This window comes from Chiloscyllium punctatum, chromosome 11, assembly GCF_047496795.1.
Source record: "Chiloscyllium punctatum isolate Juve2018m chromosome 11, sChiPun1.3, whole genome shotgun sequence".
Classification (NCBI taxonomy): Eukaryota; Metazoa; Chordata; class Chondrichthyes; order Orectolobiformes; family Hemiscylliidae; genus Chiloscyllium; species Chiloscyllium punctatum.
Window position 1 is genome coordinate 91,729,112 of NC_092749.1, and position 18,486 is coordinate 91,747,597.

At 40.2% G+C, this 18,486-nt stretch overlaps 1 protein-coding gene across 2 annotated transcripts in view; it reads right to left on the reverse strand.

Moving 5' to 3' along the window:
• LOC140483195 (cyclin-dependent kinase-like 4) overlaps positions 1-18,486 on the reverse strand; it is a 59,067-nt gene that overhangs the window by 18,884 nt on the left and 21,697 nt on the right. For both annotated transcript variants that reach the window (XM_072581254.1, XM_072581253.1), the window contains exons 2-4: positions 16,770-16,891; positions 5,811-5,883; positions 5,339-5,429 (exon numbers count right to left, since the gene is read on the reverse strand). In XM_072581254.1, the coding sequence (XP_072437355.1) occupies positions 5,339-5,429; positions 5,811-5,883; positions 16,770-16,891 (286 nt within the window). The remainder of the gene's footprint in view (positions 1-5,338; positions 5,430-5,810; positions 5,884-16,769; positions 16,892-18,486) is intronic.

Consider the following 18,486-nt stretch of genomic DNA (forward strand, 5'->3'; position numbering starts at 1 on the left):
AGATGGAGTCTGAAAATTCACTTGCTGCCACAGGTAGGTTTATGAGACCATAAGACATAGGAGCAGAAATTAGGTCACAGTCCATTGAGTCTGCTCAGCTATTCAATCATGGTTGATAAGTTTCTCAACCCCATTCTCCCGCTTTCTCCCCGTAACCCTTAATCTCTTTAATACTCAAGAACCTATCTATCTCAGTCTTAAATATAGTCAAAGACCTGATAGCCTTCTGTGGCAATGAATTCCATAGATTCCCCACTCACTGGCTGAAGAAGTTTCTCCTTATCTCTGTAGTAAAAGGTCTTCCCTTTACTCTAAGGCTGTGTCCTCAGGTCCTAGTCTCTCCTACCAATGGAACCATCCTCCCAATGTTCACTCTGTCCTGGACATTCAGTATTTTGTATGTTTCACTTAAATTCCCCCTCATCCTTCTAAACTCCATTGAATATTGACCCAGAGTCCTCAAATATTCCTCATATGTTAAGCTTTTCATTCCTGGGATCATTGTGGTGAACCTCCTCTGAACACGCTCCAAGGCAAGTACATCCTTCCTAAGATATGGGGCCCAAAACTATGCACAATACTCCAAATGTGGTCTGAACAGATTGATATTGAGCCTCAAAAGTACATACCTGCTTTTAGATTCAAATCCTCTCAAAGTAAATGCCATCATTGCATTTGCCTTCTTAACTACTGACTCAACCTGCAAGTTTACTTTGAGAGAATTCTGGATTTGAACACTCAAGTTTCTTTGCACTTCAGACTTCTGAATTTTCTCCCCGTTTTGAATAGTCCATGCCTTTATTCTGCCTATCAAAGTGCATGGCCTCACACTTTCCCACATTGTTCTCTTTCTGCCACTTCTTTGCCCACTCTCCTAACCTGTCCAAATCCTTCTGCAACCTCCCACCTCCTCAATGCTACCTGTCCCTCCACCTATTTTTGTATTGTCTGGAAATATAGCCAGAACGCCCTCAGTTCCTTCATCAAGACCATTAAAGTATAAAGTGAAAAGCTGTGACCCCAACACTGAGCCTTGCAGAACACCACTTGTCACCAGCTGCCACCCTGAGAAAGACATTTTATCTCCACCCTCTGCTCTCTAATAGATAGCCAAGCTTCTATCCATTAACAATTTGTTATAAAATCACATAAACCCAAACTAAATCATATATATGAACATACTTTAAATAACTTTATCACAAAGTCGTATTATAAATCAAAAGCAATTCCAATGCATGTAAATAATTTCAAAAAATAACCATTGCATTTATTTATTGTAGGTATCTTGCCATTACATTTTCACTTTCAAATCCAAAGAGAGCTTTTTATAAAGGCCATGGTAACTCCAATTTTCCCTGACTTCTCATTTCTTTTTAGCTTTCTGCTCATTGAAAATAAGGATTATAAGGATGACCTGGCTCCTAATACTATTCAGAAACTGAATGCGTAGAATCTCCAACAATGAACTAAATTTTATTTGATTGCTTTTCAATGTGTGATGATATGTGCCTTTAAGATTTTATTTGGTTGCTTTCCAATATGTAATGATATGTGCCTTTAAGAGATATTTTTGTCCTGTTTCTCTTGAAGAGGGGCATTGGCACAATGTCTGCTTTGAAACAATGGATAAACAACTGAGCTCCCTCAGTAGTTTTTTTTATTGAACAATAGAAGTATGAATGGGTAGACTCACACAATCCCTGGGTTTTAGTTTTTCTTTCAGTTGGGGTTTATAGAGTTGAAGCTGATAGATACAGCTCTCTCTCTACTGCAGACAAAAACATGAGTTTGCTGTCTCTTTCAGTATTCTATTCTCCAGGACTGGAGACAGCACATGAGAATATGTTTTACTGAATTTGATTTTGCCAAGGGTGTGTTTATGAGATGCTGCAATATTGGAACAGTTTATGATTAGTAGTTAAATATATATAGTATTTTGTTAAATATTTTGATGGAATTAAATTTATGTTTTTTTGGTTATATTTTAACAAGATATAAGTCAAGGTCTAGGCTATCTCCTTGATATATTTTGAGGAGTTTTGGTCTGGTCCATAATAAATTATATTTGCTCAAGTCTATATCTAGGAATTGAGTAAGAACACCATAGAGCTGGGCTGGAAAGTTGTCCAATGGCCAAGTTTGAGCTTTATCCCACTATAAGTGACACTTTCAGGTATGAGGGGGATTCATGTTTTATATTTAGTTTTAGTCATGATCAAGTAAACAAAGTATATTAATCAATTAATCCAACATAATAATTATCTCCTTAATTGTAATCAATATAGGACACTTGATTGGCTCTATAGTTTATTCCTTACTATTGAGACCCACTGCTTTAAATGTAAAGGCAAAGTTTCCATAGTCCTATTGGACCATACAGCTACTCCTTCATTAGAGAGAGATGACTGTTGGTGGTTTAACATGAGGGTCACCACACTCATGTGAGGTGAGAGGTTGAGAAAGCGACTCCTTCATGGTAGCCTTGGCAATGTGGAAACTGAGCCCCTGCTTTTGGTATCACTGTGTATGGCAAAACCAGCTGTCCAGCCAACTAAACCTTCTTCCTCTGCTGTACTTTATGGCTTAATTACAGAATAAATGCTGCAAACCTGCCAAGATTGAATTAACACACCTACTCCCCTTTGACATTGAGACATGGCCATTTTGTTGATGTGTAATGCAGTGTGTTTGCCAAAGTAGGTTTCTGGCACTGTTGGAGGTGTGATTTTGAGTTAGAACAGTGCCACACAACAAACAGACCACTCCTTCACCTGATGATTGCTGACAACCATGACAAGTTCCCTGACCTTTTGTCTGCACTGAAGAGTAAGGCAAGAAAGAAATATTGTGAGCTTTAAGATCTGATTGAAGGGGCAACATGCAAAATAGCAAGGCGAGGCAGGGGTGCTGTAAACATCCAGATGTGTACTAAGTGAGTAGAGGAATGAGTGAGCAGCTCTGAGACACTCCCTGGTCCTGTCCATGAGCTGGGTGCATGTCCCTGCACATAAAGTTCTTCTACGACAGCATTGCAATGAATGCAAAGAGTACTCCAAAAAGCAACATTAAAGTTCAGAAGTGTATTATAATTGGATCGGTGATGTACCATGATGATGCGATGAGCTTAGTACATGCCAGATGCCAACATCCATGGACCTTAACATTAATTGTATAAGTACTGCCCTGATTTGCCTTGCCAAAATGAAACACCACACGTTTATCTAAATTAAATTGTATCAGCCACTCCTTGGACCACTGGCTGATCTGATCAACAAACATCTTAACCTCAAAGAAGTTAAAAAATAGGTCCTCTAAGGGTAGTAATATCTGGATTATGCTGGTGCCATGTGCTTATGCGAGTAGGAATGGGAGGACAGAGCAGATGAATGTGAGATTGAGGAGCTGATGCAGGGGAGAAGGATTCACGTTTTTGAGTCATTGGAATCTCTTCTGCGGTAGAAGTGATCTGTATAAGGACAGATTGCACCTGAATTGGAAGGGGACTAATATACTGACAGGGAGATTTGCTAGTACTACTCCAGAGGCTTTCAACCAGTAAGACGGAGGGACACAAAGTGAGAAAAAAGATAAGTCTGGTTCAATAGAAAAAAGGAGCAAGTCAAACAGTCAAGGCAGGCAGGAGCAAGGCAGGGATCATGGGTCTGGGATATCATAGCTATTACAGAAAAGTGGCTCAGGGATGGATAGGACTGGCAACTTAATGTTCCAGAGTACAGATGCAATAGGAAGGTTAGAAAGGGGGGCAAGAGTGGAGGGGGAGTGGTGTTTTTGATTAGGGAAAACATTATGGCTGTACTTAGAGAAGACATTCCAGGAAGTAAGTCCAGTGAAGTTATTTGGGTGAACTGAGAAATAAGAAAGGGATGATCACCTTATTTTATTTTGAGATGGCTAAAAAGTTGTTCCCCTTTCATTTGGGTGTTGCTTATGCAGGTCCAATAGTGAAAGTTATAGAACAACAAACATCTTAACAATACAAGTAAAGATATATTTACAAAAGTGAAAGGTTTGCCACCTTTGTTCCCTCATACATTTTGTTTTGCTTCTTTTCCAACTCCAAGAGATTGGATAGTCACAACCTCTTCAGCTGAGGTGGAGGTAACCTGCTCTGTGGTTGGGCTTGTTAGATTGGAAGACTAGGACAGTCATCCCCTGGTGTCTTTGGATCTAGAGAATTCAGGCCTACTGAAAGTCTCCTGCACAGATGCAGACTCACCCTCCTCAGCTTGAATTGCTGCAGACTTTGACGTCACAGCCAAGGAGAGGTAGACGAGCTCAGCACACCTGGAGAATCTTGAGAAGAAGCATCTGGGTCCAGCATATTGCTCTTCCTCCATCTGGCTAGATGATGGCACTACCTGGGAGGAAAATATACCTGGAGTGAGAAACAAGCTCCTTGACCCCTCTTGCTTTGTAGTCATGGTAGAGACCCAGCACAATACCAATAACATCAGTGGTGGACTCCTCCTTTCTTAGATTCAGCTTACCAAGCGTTTCTGATAAATTTGTTTGATGTTCCTGTGCCTGTCTGTGCATGGACAAAATCATCAATGGACGTGAACAAGGAGCTGTTTTGTGCCTGGAGTTGAATAGATGGCTGATCTCCAGTAGTTTTCTGAGTGCCAGAGACCTGGAGTGTTTCTTCTTTGACCAGCTGCAGAGACATATCAGTGGTGTGCTCACCAGAATGAGCTCCTTCCTTCACATCCAGGATCCTGCTTCACCAGAACACAGCACTAACCTGGGCTCCTGTGCTGGCCACCTGGAAAAAGGACTGCATCTTTCCACCATTCCATCCACCAAGATATTCAGCTTCCTGTTCACAAAGTGGAGAGCAAACTTTCCTTCCCTCTGGATCATGTACTGAAAGTAGACGTTCAAGTACAACAGTGTTCCTGGCTTACAGCATCTAAAGTGGTTCAACTAGCCTTTAAATACAGCATAAGCAGTACATATGCCTGAAGATCCTGGCAGTGGTGAGTATTTTCACTTATCCAGAAGCACAATTCCCTGAGAACATCCAGAAGTGCTTGGTTTAATAATTAATGAGGCAAAGTGCAGGAGATTGCAAGAGGTAAGTCTTGGCAAACCAGTCACCGTGAATCTGACTTGACAAAATACTTTTAACGATAAGGGGAAATTTCACAGAATTCAAATTTACATTATACCAGGTTAGAGGGTATGTTAAGTGATTAAAAACTTAGAAAAAGGTTAGAAATAGGAATAACCCCTCAATATCTGTTTTTCTATATATAATAACTTGTCAATATAAAAATGTCTTATTGATCAATGACATTCAAAGTAAAAGATGGTATACTTAGTATTCTCGCAAATCCAAAGTCACAGAGCTTAACGACTCCTTGTCTAGTAATTAGAATGTTTTCTGGCTTGACATCTCTATGGATACACTGGAAGAGAAACACCAAATTAAAAAGAAAAATATGGTTAGTTTTCTTTCCACAAGATGTTAATTTAAGGATGTAAGTACACATATTACCACATTTCTTGCCTTGAATAGATCCTTCTTGAATATTAATATTATTTTAAAACTAGGCACAATTACAATCTTTAAATATGTTATTAATATTTAATCTACCACACATTGTATTTGTTGCATCACCTTTCACAGTTATCAAAGTGTTCTCTTGTCAACTGCTAAGTTGAAAACTTTAATGTTTTTGGAAAAAACAACATATCTCCTCATAAGATTTATGTTGTCAAATCAATCTAATACTAAGATACAACAATTTGATTATCAGAATAATGGTACAAATTTAATAATGACTCACATTGCGCTTGTGACAAAAATTAATCGCTTGAAGCATCTGCCACATGATGTTTTTAACCATTGTTTCTGGTAACCTAAACCAGGAAGACATTAATCATCTTCAGAATAAGTGACAATATTTTCAAAATCTTAAACATTTTATATTGCAAAATAGATTTTTTTATTGTTTGTATATTGCAAGTATTCCAGATATTCTAATTTTTGGATTTTATTCTTCAATTCATTAGAAACCTAATTCATAAAACAGCTTTTAGTGCTTCCAATAGCAAATTCAAAGTCTAAAAAGGAATCTAAGTAATTTAAAATCACAACTTATATTTATATAGTGCCTTTAACATAATAAAAGTGTTCAAGGTGCTTAGAGGAGAATCATAAAGTAAAATTCGATACTGAGCCGCAGGGAAAATATTTAGTCAGAAGACCAAAACTTCATCACAGTTTGATTTAAAGGAGAATAATTGGAGAGTAATTGTGATAGATGAGAGAATAAGTTGAGGTGAAGTTAATACTAAAGTGGAAGCAGGTAGTGTTCGTATATCATGGGTACGTGGTCAGAAGCTCATGAAAGGGTCAGTTATGATAATAAGAAAGTGATTAGTTTGGTCAGCCTAATCAGATGCCAGGGAGGGGTCAATAACAATAGGTGTCTGAGACCATAATGGTTTGGCAAAACACAATGGTTTAGTCTTCCCAATATTTAAATGGAGGAAATTTCTGTTCACCCAGTACTGGATATGGTTAAGTAGCCTGCTAATTTAGAGACAGTAGAGGAATTGAGAGGGTTGATGAAATGAAAGATAATGAAGTGGGTGTGGATAGAAATCATCGCCGATGATCATTTTGCTACAATTATATAGATAAGAATGGAACCAGATTCAGTTTAAAATAATTGAAAGTATAGATCAGTTTCAAACTCTGGAATAAAAGGTAACCACAAATGGTGATATCTTCAAAAGTGTCATAAATTTGGCAGAGAGATAAATGGTAAGTGTGCACACAATGTCTAAGGTTCTGCATGGACTATGATTAGTTGTGAATGGATAGATGGAATGAGGTACCATATGGTTAAGATAGTATGATTAGATCAAGACAACTTTTCAAATGAATAAAAAGAGTTTGATTTGTATTTATGATTTTGCAGACAAGTAATTTCTAAACTCACCACTCCATTAGAAAATGGATCAAGATGGGATTGGTCAGCGTTACAGTTGGAGAGGGTATGAAGTAAACATTGTAAGCTTCAAAAGGAGGGGAAGTCGCTGGTTAAGCTTAAGCTTACTTACTTTATGCTATGCTGTTAACAATGTAAGATGTTACAAAGCACTGGTTACTGATAAAATTTGATGCCGAGCCATATAAAGAGATGTTAGGGGAGGTCAAGGAGGTAGGTTTTAAAAAATCAAAGCAAATTACCATGGAAAATTGTATATTGTGTTTTGCAGATTGCTCAGCAATGACAGCATTTACAAAAAAACATCCACATTTTAGCAGAAGAAGTGAAGAGAAGAAAGGAGTTCTAATCCACCACTATGCAACTGAAGCAATATCCCTTCAAAACTGTCAATTAAGGCAGACCGAAGTCAAACCATTTAACAGAGACACTGTGGTGGAAAAAAATATAAACAGGTTAAGCAAAGATCAAGAGTCCAGTCCAGAAGGATAGGTTAAATTGCCTTACTTTTTTTTGTGATTTCTAGCATTGACGACATGTCTCTAGAGTGACAGACATTCTTTGTTTTGAAGGTTGACCAGGTGGACCTGGATTTTCTCACTTTAGAATTCTCTCTTTTAAACTTTCTTGATTTTTCCCCACACACGGAGGGAAGTAGAGATTTTTTTTTTGTTTGCAGACTCTGGAAGATTTTTTTCCTCTACTGCTTTGGTACTTTCAAATGTATAACATTTTACAGTTCAACAAATTAGAGGGCTCTTGTCAGGAAAATTTCCTTAACTCAAAGACTGTAAGTGTAATTCAGTTTCAAATTCTTTCACTTTCAATTTCAAAAAGCAATGTTGTAATGCACAGCCTAAAAATCATACCCCACTCAATATTTTTACGTTGCAAACAGTCCAATCTTTGTTTCAGTTCATAGTCTCAAAAAAAGAAAATAAGTGATCTTTTACAAACAATGTACACATCCCTAATTGCTCACTGCATTTGGGTTCCAAACTAAAATACCTTAAATCCAAGAGATGAAATAGAGTCCTGTAATTTCTACTGGATGTTGAATATAACCACATGGTCTTTGACTCAAGAACAAGTGGGAAGAAATTGGCTTCTAAATGGGGTCAAATTGCTGGGTGTTTTCACAGACCTACACTGTCAGTTGTTGAAATAGCTTGCAGTGAAAATTACAGGACTTTCTCTTTCAGTAAGAGACAAATCGCAAACCAAAACTAACTACAAGCTCTCGTTCTCTCAGTGAAGTAGTTTGAAATCTGATACAGGTCAAATATCTAGACTTCCATATGTTTCCCATTTGAAACTGAAATCTGGTCAGAAGATTTTCCATCACTCTGCAATTAGCAGTAATTTCTTCTTGTCTACAGGGTATCACAGTGTTGAGAGGTTAACCCATTCTATTTTCTGAATTTGTACCCTTGACTCAAGGATGTTATTCCTTTTTTGTCCATTTTTTAAAATCCAAGATATTGCTGCAGAGCTGTGTTGTTTTGTCTTGTTTGTGTATGATTGCACGTGCTTTGGATTATGGGATTATAGTTTAATTTTAAATAAGAATTTAGTTGTTAACCACTTTTCCTTCTTGTTTATAATAAGTTATTTTTAATTCCTTCAAGAAGCTTAATGGACAATTATTTTACTTTGAATAGCAGTACAAAAGAGAGACAAAGTGAATACTTTGATAGTTCAATAAACCATTTACAATTTCAATATGGGCCATGGAATAGTGCTTATCAGTGCACTCCTCCTGACAGAATCAATAACAATTCAAATACATTTGCCACTTAGCTGTACATCCTGTTAACAATCAAGGAACTTGTAATCTTTTTGTTGAAAATATATATTTTATTTAAGGACTACCTGAAAAAACTGGAAGGTATCAAGATGGTTGGAACTTTTCTGGATTAAATAGTTTGTTTTATGAAGGGTATGATTAGAACCCATATGATTTCTAGGAAATTAGCACATTTAGGGATGAAACCATTTGGATCACCCAATAATGATAATAACGCACTGTCTCAGCAATAACCTGCTTAATAATGTTCAGTCTGAGATCTGCTCAGCTTCTGACCTCATTGCAGTTTTGGTTCAAACATGGACAAAATAGCTGAATTCCGAAAGGGACATGTCAGTGACTGCCTTACCATCAGGACTGCATTTGACTGAGCATGGATTCAAGGAGCCTGAGCAAAATTGGAGTCAATGGAAATCAGGAGGAAAATGATTCTCTAGTTGGAGTTATACCTGGCACAAGAGAAGTTGGTTGTGTTTGTTAGAAGTCGGTCATCTCAGCTCCAGAACACCTTAACAAGAGTTCCTCAGGGTAATGTCCTAGGCTCAACCATCCTCAGCTGCTTCATCAATGACCTTTCCTCCATCATAAAGTCTGAGATGGGGATGTTTTCTGATGATTGCACACTTTGAGTACCATTTGTGACTTCTCAGATATTGAATCAGTCCATGCACAAGTGCAGCAAGACCTGGACAACATTCAAGTTTGGACTGACAAATGGAAAGTAAGATTGGTGCCTCACAACTGCCAGGCAATGGCCTTCCCTAACAAGAGAGAATCTAACCATCACCTCTTGACATTCAATGGCATTACCGTCACTGAATTCTCTATTAATAAAATCCTGAGGGTTATCATTGACCAGAAATTGAAGTGGCACATAAATATTCAGGCTGCAAGAGGAAATCAGAGGCTAGGAATCCTTCAGCGAGTTACACACCTCCTAACTCCCCAACGTCTACCCACATCTACAAGGCACAAGTCATGAATGTGATGGAATACTCTCTACTTACCTGAATGAGTGCAACTTAACAACAGCCAAGAAGCTTGACACTATTAAGGAAAAATCAGCCCATTTATTTGGCATCATATACAAAAAAATATTCACTCCCGCCCTCCACCAAAGCTCCACAATGTCCATCTGCAAGGATAAGGTCAGCAGACACATGAGGATACTACCATCTGCAAATTCACCTCAAAGCCACTCACCACCCTGACTTGGGAACATAGGAACATGAGTAGGTTATTCAGCCCCTTCAACTTGTTCTGCCATTCAACTAGATCATCATTGATCACATCCATATACCTGCAAAGCAACTAGGGATGAGCAATATGTACTGGCCCAGTCAGCAATGCCTTGGTCCATGTGTGTCATCAATTCAACATGAAATCAGGTATACTGTGAGCATTCATCAAATGCTATCCTTTCTTTCTGAGAGCATTGGCCAATAAGGATGTTTATATTTTTTCCTATTTAAAATATTATTTCTGTAGGGCCATCACTAACTTTTGCATTTCTTGAGTGTGTCTGTGATTAAAAAGGGATATAGGCCTAAATCCATATTATATCTTAGATGGTAACCAGTTTTGCCAGTTGTTTATAGGGATGAATTTTTTTTTCATAATAAGTGGATTACTCAAATTCATTGGAAAAGCTTGGTGAAAGTCTGTTTTATTCTTGTTGGCAATATCAGATGGAAACAATTGGCTTTTTGGGGACTTAAACAAAACAAGTAAGCTAATGTGATTTGTAAAGTAGTAGGGTTTCATTCCTAATGCATTTTTTTCTACCACTGTCACAACAATAATATGGGGCTGAATTTAATCAAATAAAAGCTAATATCAATTTTGGGAAGTTTCATGCGGAATATTTCTCCATGGGCTTGAGTGAGTTATCTCACACAATTATCAGCTGCTCATCTCATGCCTGTATGGGACCCTGCTCATGCTGTTATGCTCTCAGCAATGGCGGAGGTAGTTACCACTGCTGGCATCTCCCAGCAATCCCAATATCAGTGCCATATTTAAAACCAAGCCAGGTCAAGTGCTGCCAGCCAGGAACAGCCCTTCATATGGGCATAGTGAGAAGAGAGAAAAAAAGAAAAGTTTCTAGATGCCACCCAAGTGGCATGAGTGGCACTTCATTGCAAATATAAACTCAGAATTGCAAAATGTATTGCTATTGTACATTATCACCTGTAAGATTGACAGTCATTGTAACTGCAGCCATAAGAATCAAGTTGCACAGACTATACATTCTCAGAGCCATGCCATCTTAGAACCCCATCTAAGTGAGTACTTCTCTTTCCCTAACACCCAAATTAGCATAGCATCTTCTCATTGTTCAATATGGGAACAACAAATGCTGGAAAGCCTTCAAATGGTTAAAAAATATGAACCTTCGTTGAACAACAGCAAAAGCAAACAAAAAAAAGCCTACAAAAAAAGGGGCATTTGCTTCTGGAACAAATTTGCATTTTGAGCAGCAACAAACTTATAGAGTCATAGAGATGTACAGCACGGAAACAGACCCTTCAGTCCAACCTGTAAATGCCGACCAGATATCCCAACCCAATCTAATCCCACCTGCCAGCACCCGGCCCATATCCCTCTAAACCCTTCCTATTCATATGCCCATCCAGATGCCTTTTAAATGTTGTTATTGTACCAGCCTCCACCACTTCCTCCAGTAGCCCATTCCACACACGCATCAGCCTCTGCATGAAAACGTTACCCCTTAGGTCTCTTTTATATCTTTCCCCTCTCACCCTAAACCTATGCCCTCCAGTTCTGGATTCCCCCACCCCAGGAAAAAGACCTTGTCTATTTACCCTATCCATGCCCCTCATGATTTTATAAACCTCTATAAGGTCACCCCTCAGCCTCCGACGCTCCAGGGAAAACAGCCCCAGCCTATCCAACCTCTCCCAATAGCTCAAATCCTCCAACCTTGGCAACATCCTTATAAATCTTTTTCAAACACTTTCATGTTTCACAACATTTTTCCGATAGGAAGGAGAACCAGAACTGCATGCAATATTCCAAAAGTGGCCTAACCAATGTCCCGTACAGCCGCAATATGACCTCCCAACTCCTGTACTCAATACTCTGACCAATAAAGAAATGCATACCAAACGCCTTCTTCACTATCCTATCTACTTGCGACTCCACTTTCAAGGAGCTATGAACCTGCACTCCCAAGGTCTCTTTATCCCTGCACTCCCTAGGATCTTACCATTAAGTGTATATGTCCTGCTAAGATTTGCTTTCCCAAAATGTAGTGCCTCGCATTTATCTAAATTAAACTCCATCTGCCAGTGCTCAGCCCATTGGCCCATCTGATCAAGATCCCGTTGTAATCTGAGTTAACCTTCTTCGCTGTCCACTACACCTCCAATTTTGGTGTCATCTGCAAACTTACTAACTATACCTCTTAAGCTCATATCCAAATCATTTATATAAATGACAAAAAGTAGTGGGCCCAGCACTGATCCTTGTGGCACTCCACTAGTCACAGGCCTCCAGTGTGAAAAACAACCCTCCACCATCACCCTCTATCTTCTACCTTTGAGTCAGTCGGTGTCCAAATGGCTAGTTCTCCCTTTATTCCATGAGATCTAACCTTGCTAACCAGTCTCCCATGGTGAACCTTGTTGAATGCCTTACTGAAGTCCATATACATCACATCTACTGCTCTGACCTCATCAATCCTCTTCGTTACTTCTTCAAAAAACTCAATCAAGTTTATGAGACATGATTTCCCAAGCACCAAGCCATGTTGACTATCCCTAATCAGTCCTTGTCTTTCCAAATACATGTACATCCTATCCCTCAGGATTCCCTCCAACAACTTGCCCACCACCGAGGTCAGGCTCACCGGTCTATAGTTCCCTGGCTTGTTCTTACCACCTTTCTTAAGTAGTGGCAACATGTTAGCCAACCTCCAGTCTTCCGGCACCTCCCCTGTGACTATCAATGATACAAATATCTCAGCAAGAGGCCCAGCAATCACTTCCCTAGCTTCCCACAGGGTTCTAGGGCACACCTGATCAGGTCCTGGGGATTTATCCACTTAAATGCATTTCAAGACATCCAGCACTTCCTCCTCTGTAATATGGACATTTTTCAAGATGTCATCATCTATTTCCTTACATTCTATATCTTCCATGTCCTTTTCCACAGTAAACACAGTCACACTCATTTAGTATCTCCCCCATCTCCTGTGGCTCCACACAAAGGCCGCCTTGCTGATCTTTGAGGGGCCCTATATCTCCCTAGTTACCCTTTTGTCCTTAATGTATTTTTAAAATCCCTTTGGATTCTCCTTAACTCTATTTGCCAAAGCTATCTCTTGTCCCCTTTTTTGCCCTCCTGATATCCCTCTTAAGTGTACTTTTACTACCTTTACACTCTCCTATGGATTCACTCGATCTATCCTGTCTACATCTGTCTTTTTCTTAACCAAACCCTCAATTTCTTTAGTCATCCAGCATTCCCTATACCTACTAGCTCTTCCTTTCATCCTGATAGGAATATACTGTCTCTGCACTCTCATTATCTCATTTCTGAAAGCTTCCCATTTTCCAGCCTGCGAACATCTGCCCCCAATCAGCTTTTGAAAGTTCTTACCTAATACTATCAAAATTGGCCTGTCTCCAATTTAGAACTTCAGCTTTTAGATCTGATCTATCTTTTTCCATCACTATTTTAAAACTAATAGAATAATGATCGCTGGCCCCAAAGTGCTCCCCTACTGACACCTCGGTCACCTGCCCTGTCTTATTTCCCAAGAGTAGGTCAAGTTTTACATCTTCTCTAGTAGGTACATCCACATACTGAATCAGAAAATTGTCTTGTACATGCTTAACAAATTCCTCTGCATCTAAACCCTTATGGTCAATGAATGAATTCTTCACCCAACAAACTTCCATTGGAAACATGTCTCAGTTGAACCCTGACTAGCTTGTTCCAACCAATGCCTCATCTCTCTATCATGATGTTCCACCTACTTAGTGTCCTCTTCTTCCTTTACAAAAGACTATGTTGCTCTTTCAGCTTTTAAGCGTCCATCACATCACATCTTTGTTAGTTCCAGCGGTGCAGAACAGAACATGCAAGAATTATGCAGCACACCCTGTCTGGACTCGAATGCAAAGCTTCTCCACACAGCCTCACCCCCCTCACTATCCCTGACGATCAAACCAATCCAAGTATCAGAATCTCATCTTCAGGAGGCCTATCATGAGCTCCATTATAGCCCTGGTGAAAGAATGGACTGTATCGTACTCATATTTCAAAGTCATCAGCCCTGGTTGCAAACAGTAGCTCTTGTCTCCCAGTGACTGTCCTGGTAAGGTAACCGGCCCTCAAAAGTTCTCAAGGATATAAGCATCAAGGCAGTTTCCAGGATACCTGGTGCAAAGTTCTAAGATGTAATACTGATGCTCACAGATTACTTGCACATTGGAGGAATGAAGTCTTTACTGTTAATAGTTAAAATAAAACTTGACAAAACTCTGCAGGTCTGGCAGCATCTGTGGGAAGAAAACAGAGGTAATGTTTGGAGTCCAGTGATTCTCCATCAGAACTGAATAGCAGCTAGGAAAAACTTGTATTTATGCTGATGTTGAGATGAGTGGGCTGATGTGGGCAGTGAGGTTAGGAAGGTGAGAGAATAGATGGAGATGGAGTGCAGAGACAGAGATATGAAAGGGGGAGAAAACAATGGAATTATGGATGGTAGGCCAGGACAGAAGAGCAGCTGAATAAGTGATAATGAGAGCTGAGATTAACAGAGAATAGGTAGTCTATGTTAAAAGCAAACCATGTCATATGATCATACCCAGGTGACTTGTTTGCAGAACATTTAGGTTCTGTTCATAAAAATGACCCAGATCTTCCAGTCACCTGCCAATTTAACATACCACTGTATTCCCACACCAACATTTCTGTCACAGGACTGCTGCAGTGCACCAGTGAGCCTCAGCGCAAACTCAAAGAACAGTAGCTCATTTTCCCCTTGGGGACCCTGCAGCCTCTGGTACTGATCTCCCATGAGTTATATAACTTGATAGTCTGATTCCATTCTTCCATACACATCCCCACACCCAATTGCTTTTAGCACAGCCAACACATTTTCACCCACTCTCGGGCCTATTATCAAGTTACATGGTTTGTTGGTATATAGTGATCTCAATGTAATATATGTATAATCTACTGCACTCTGCACCTGAGGAAGCTTGCTATATTGCCATAGCCTATTGTGTGGGCTGCAGTGGCAATATTGTCACAGGAAAGTGACAAGAAGCATGTGGTATGGCACAAATTGCATAAGAAACAGATATGATACATTTTTGATTTAAGGATTGAGAGCTCCCACACAGATCCCCAATGGATCCTTTCAAGCAGCCAGCTGTATAAAAATTTAGCACAGCCACCAGACTTCTGTGACCATGTCCTGGGACATCTGCAGATTGTGGCAGCAATGCACCTCACTCATCTCAGTAAATGGCATTGAACAAGATAGTTTCTCTCTCTTGCATGGGAGAATAGGAAACTGCATAAAAATGAGCCAACATGAGTTACTAATGACATGTTAATCGACCTTATAGGCCTCTTGCTGCTCACGAATGAGATTCCCATTTTGCTGTTCAAAATTTGTTCACAAAATTAGACTGGTTTCTTAAAGTTGAGAATCTCAGTTTTCCAATCTCACCATATTTTCCCAACTGACTTGCCATTGCGTATTTGTTTTTGGGACTGGGGAAATCTGGTATGGGTTTGTCAAACCAAATATTTTGGATAAATGGCAAATTTCCAGACTTTCCATAAATCCTAAGTCCAGATCATCAGTGTACATAACAAACTGTCAAACCCCACTTACCACATCTCCTCAGAATGAACAATTTCTTTTTAACCCATGTCAGTGCTTTCTGTCCTCTAGTTACCCAATTAATAGTAAAGTCCTGGGGGGTGTGGCTGAGCAAAGAGACCTTGGAGTGCAGGTTCATAGTTCCTTGAAAGTGGAGTCACAGGTAGATAGGATAGTGAAGAAGGTGTTTGGTATGCTTGCCTTTATTGATCAGTGCATTGGATATAGGAGTTGGGAGGTCATGTTGCGGCTGTACAGGACATTGGTTAGGTCACTTTCAGAATACTGCATTCAGTTCTGGTCTCCCTGCTATAGGAAGGATGTTGTGAAACTTGAAAGGGTTCAGAAAGGATTTACAAGGATGTTTGAGGTATTGGGGGGAGAGGCTGAATAGGCTGGGACTATTTACACTGGAGCATCGGAGGCTGAGGAGTGACCTTATAAGGCGTTTATAAAATTATGAGGGGCATGAATAGGGTAAATAGACAAGGACTTTTCCAGGGGAAGCGGAGTCCAAAACTAGGGGGCATAGGTTGAAGGTGAGAGGGGAAAGATTTAAAAGGGATCTTAGGGACAACTTAATCACGCAAAGGGGTGATATGTGCATAGAATGAGCTGCCAGAGGAAGTGGTGGAGGCTGGTACAATTACAACATTTAAAAAACATCCGATTCGTATATGAATAGGAAGGGTTTGAGGAATATGGCCAAATACTGGCTAATGGGACTTTAATTAGGATATCAGGTCAGCATGGACAAGTTGGACCAAAGGGTTTGTTTCCGTACTGTGCATCTGTATGACTCTAAGACCCTGTCATTTGAGACTTAATTTGGACAGGTCAAAGGAAACAATCTATTTTCATTCTCAATACAGCAAACACAGAAAATTAGCATTAACAGCAGAAAAATGGACTTTAATTTGTATTCTTAGGCACTAGTGGAATTTTGCAACTAGACATTATATCAGAATGACAGCAGACATTAACAAACCTTTCAAATTTCTTTTAAAGTTGAATAAACGGAACAAATTTAAAATTCTTTCTTAATTAACAATTTTGCTCATTATTATATTTGCATTGTGTTTTCATTAAGCAGATATCTAAACTTAAGTACTCTCACCCTCTAGGATATCTCTCCAGTTCATTTAATACAGTGTGGTCACAGTACTCAAGCACAAGATGCAATTTACGTTTTCTTCTAAATACTTCGATAAGGTTCACCAGGTTATTGTGCTTTAATTGCTGTAACAAAGATGTATAAAATGTTGTTTCAGTTTCTTATGCTCAATATTCTCTTCCAGATTTTAAAACTTAGACAACATGGTGAGACTTTGCACTCATCTCAGCACTGAACCAATTTTCTTTGTAAAACAGACTATGAGGTCTGGAAGTATATAAAGCTTTAAAATTTTGAATAACAATGAATGGGAAAATTTTGAACCACTTAGTGTGAAACCACTCAAAAAGAAATTCAACTACTTTGCATGAATGAACAAAATTCCATTCTCTCATTTAGACATATGAGAACAATAAAAAGGCTGAAAGATGACCTTATAGAGGTTTATAAGATCATGAGGAGCATGGATAGAGTAAATAGACAAGGTATTTTCCCTTGGGTCAGGGAGTCCAGAACTAGAGAACATAGGTTTAGGGTGAGAGGGGAAAGATATAAAAGGGACCTAAGGGGTAACTTTTTCACACAGAGGGTGGTGTGAGTATGGAATAAGCTGCCAGAGGAGGTGGTGGAAGCTGGTATAATTACAGCATTGAAAAGGCATTTGGATGGATATATGAATAGAAAGGGTTTATAGGGATATGAGCTGAAAACGTGTTGCTGGAAAAGCGCAGCAGGTCAGGCAGCATCCAAGGAAAAGGAGAATTGACGTTTCGGGCATAAGCCCTTCTTCAGGAATGAGGAAAGTGTGTCCAGCAGGCTAAGATAAAAGGTAGGGAGGAGGGACTTGGGGGAGGGGTGTTGGAAATGCGATAGGTAGAAGGAGGTCAAGGTGAGGGTGATAGGCTGGAGTGGGGTGGGGGCGGTGAGGTCAGGAAGAAGATTGCAGGTTAGGAAGGCGGTGCTGACTTCAAGGGATTTGACTGAGACAAGGTGGGGGAGGAGAAATGAGGAAACTGGAGAAATCTGAGTTCATCCCTTGTGGTTGGAGGGTTCCTAGGCGGAAGATGAGGCGCTCTTCCTCCAACCGTCGTGTTGCTATGGTCTGGCGATGGAGGAGTCCAAGGACCTGCATGTCCTTGGTGGAGTGGGAGGGGGAGTTGAAGTGTTGAGCTACGGGGTGGTTGGGTTGGTTGGTCCGGGTGTCCCAGAGGTGTTCTCTGAAACATTCCGCAAGTAGGCGATATGGAAGTATCCCTTGGAGGGAAGTAAGGGGGGAGGTGTGGGCGCAAGTTTTGCATTTCTTGCAGTTGCAGGGGAAGGTGCCAGGAGTGGAGGTTGGGTTGGTGGGGTGTGTGGACCTGACAAGGGAGTCATAGAGGGATTGTTCTTTTCGGAACGCTGATAGGGGAGGGAAGGGAAATAAATCCCTGGTGGTGGGGTCCATTTGGAGGTGGAGGAAATTATGGCAGATGATACGCTGTAGATGGAGGTTGGTGGGGTGGTAGGTGAGGACCAGTGGGGTTCTGTCCTGGTGGCGGTTGGAGGGGCGGGGCTCAAGGGCGGAGGAGCGGGAAGTGGAAGAGATGCAGTGGAGGGCACCGTTGACCACGTCTGGGGGGAGATTGCGGTCCTTGAAGAAGGAGGCCATCTGGGTTGTACGGTATTGGAACTGGTCCTCCTGGGAGCAGATGCGGCGGAGACGAAGGAATTGGGAATATGG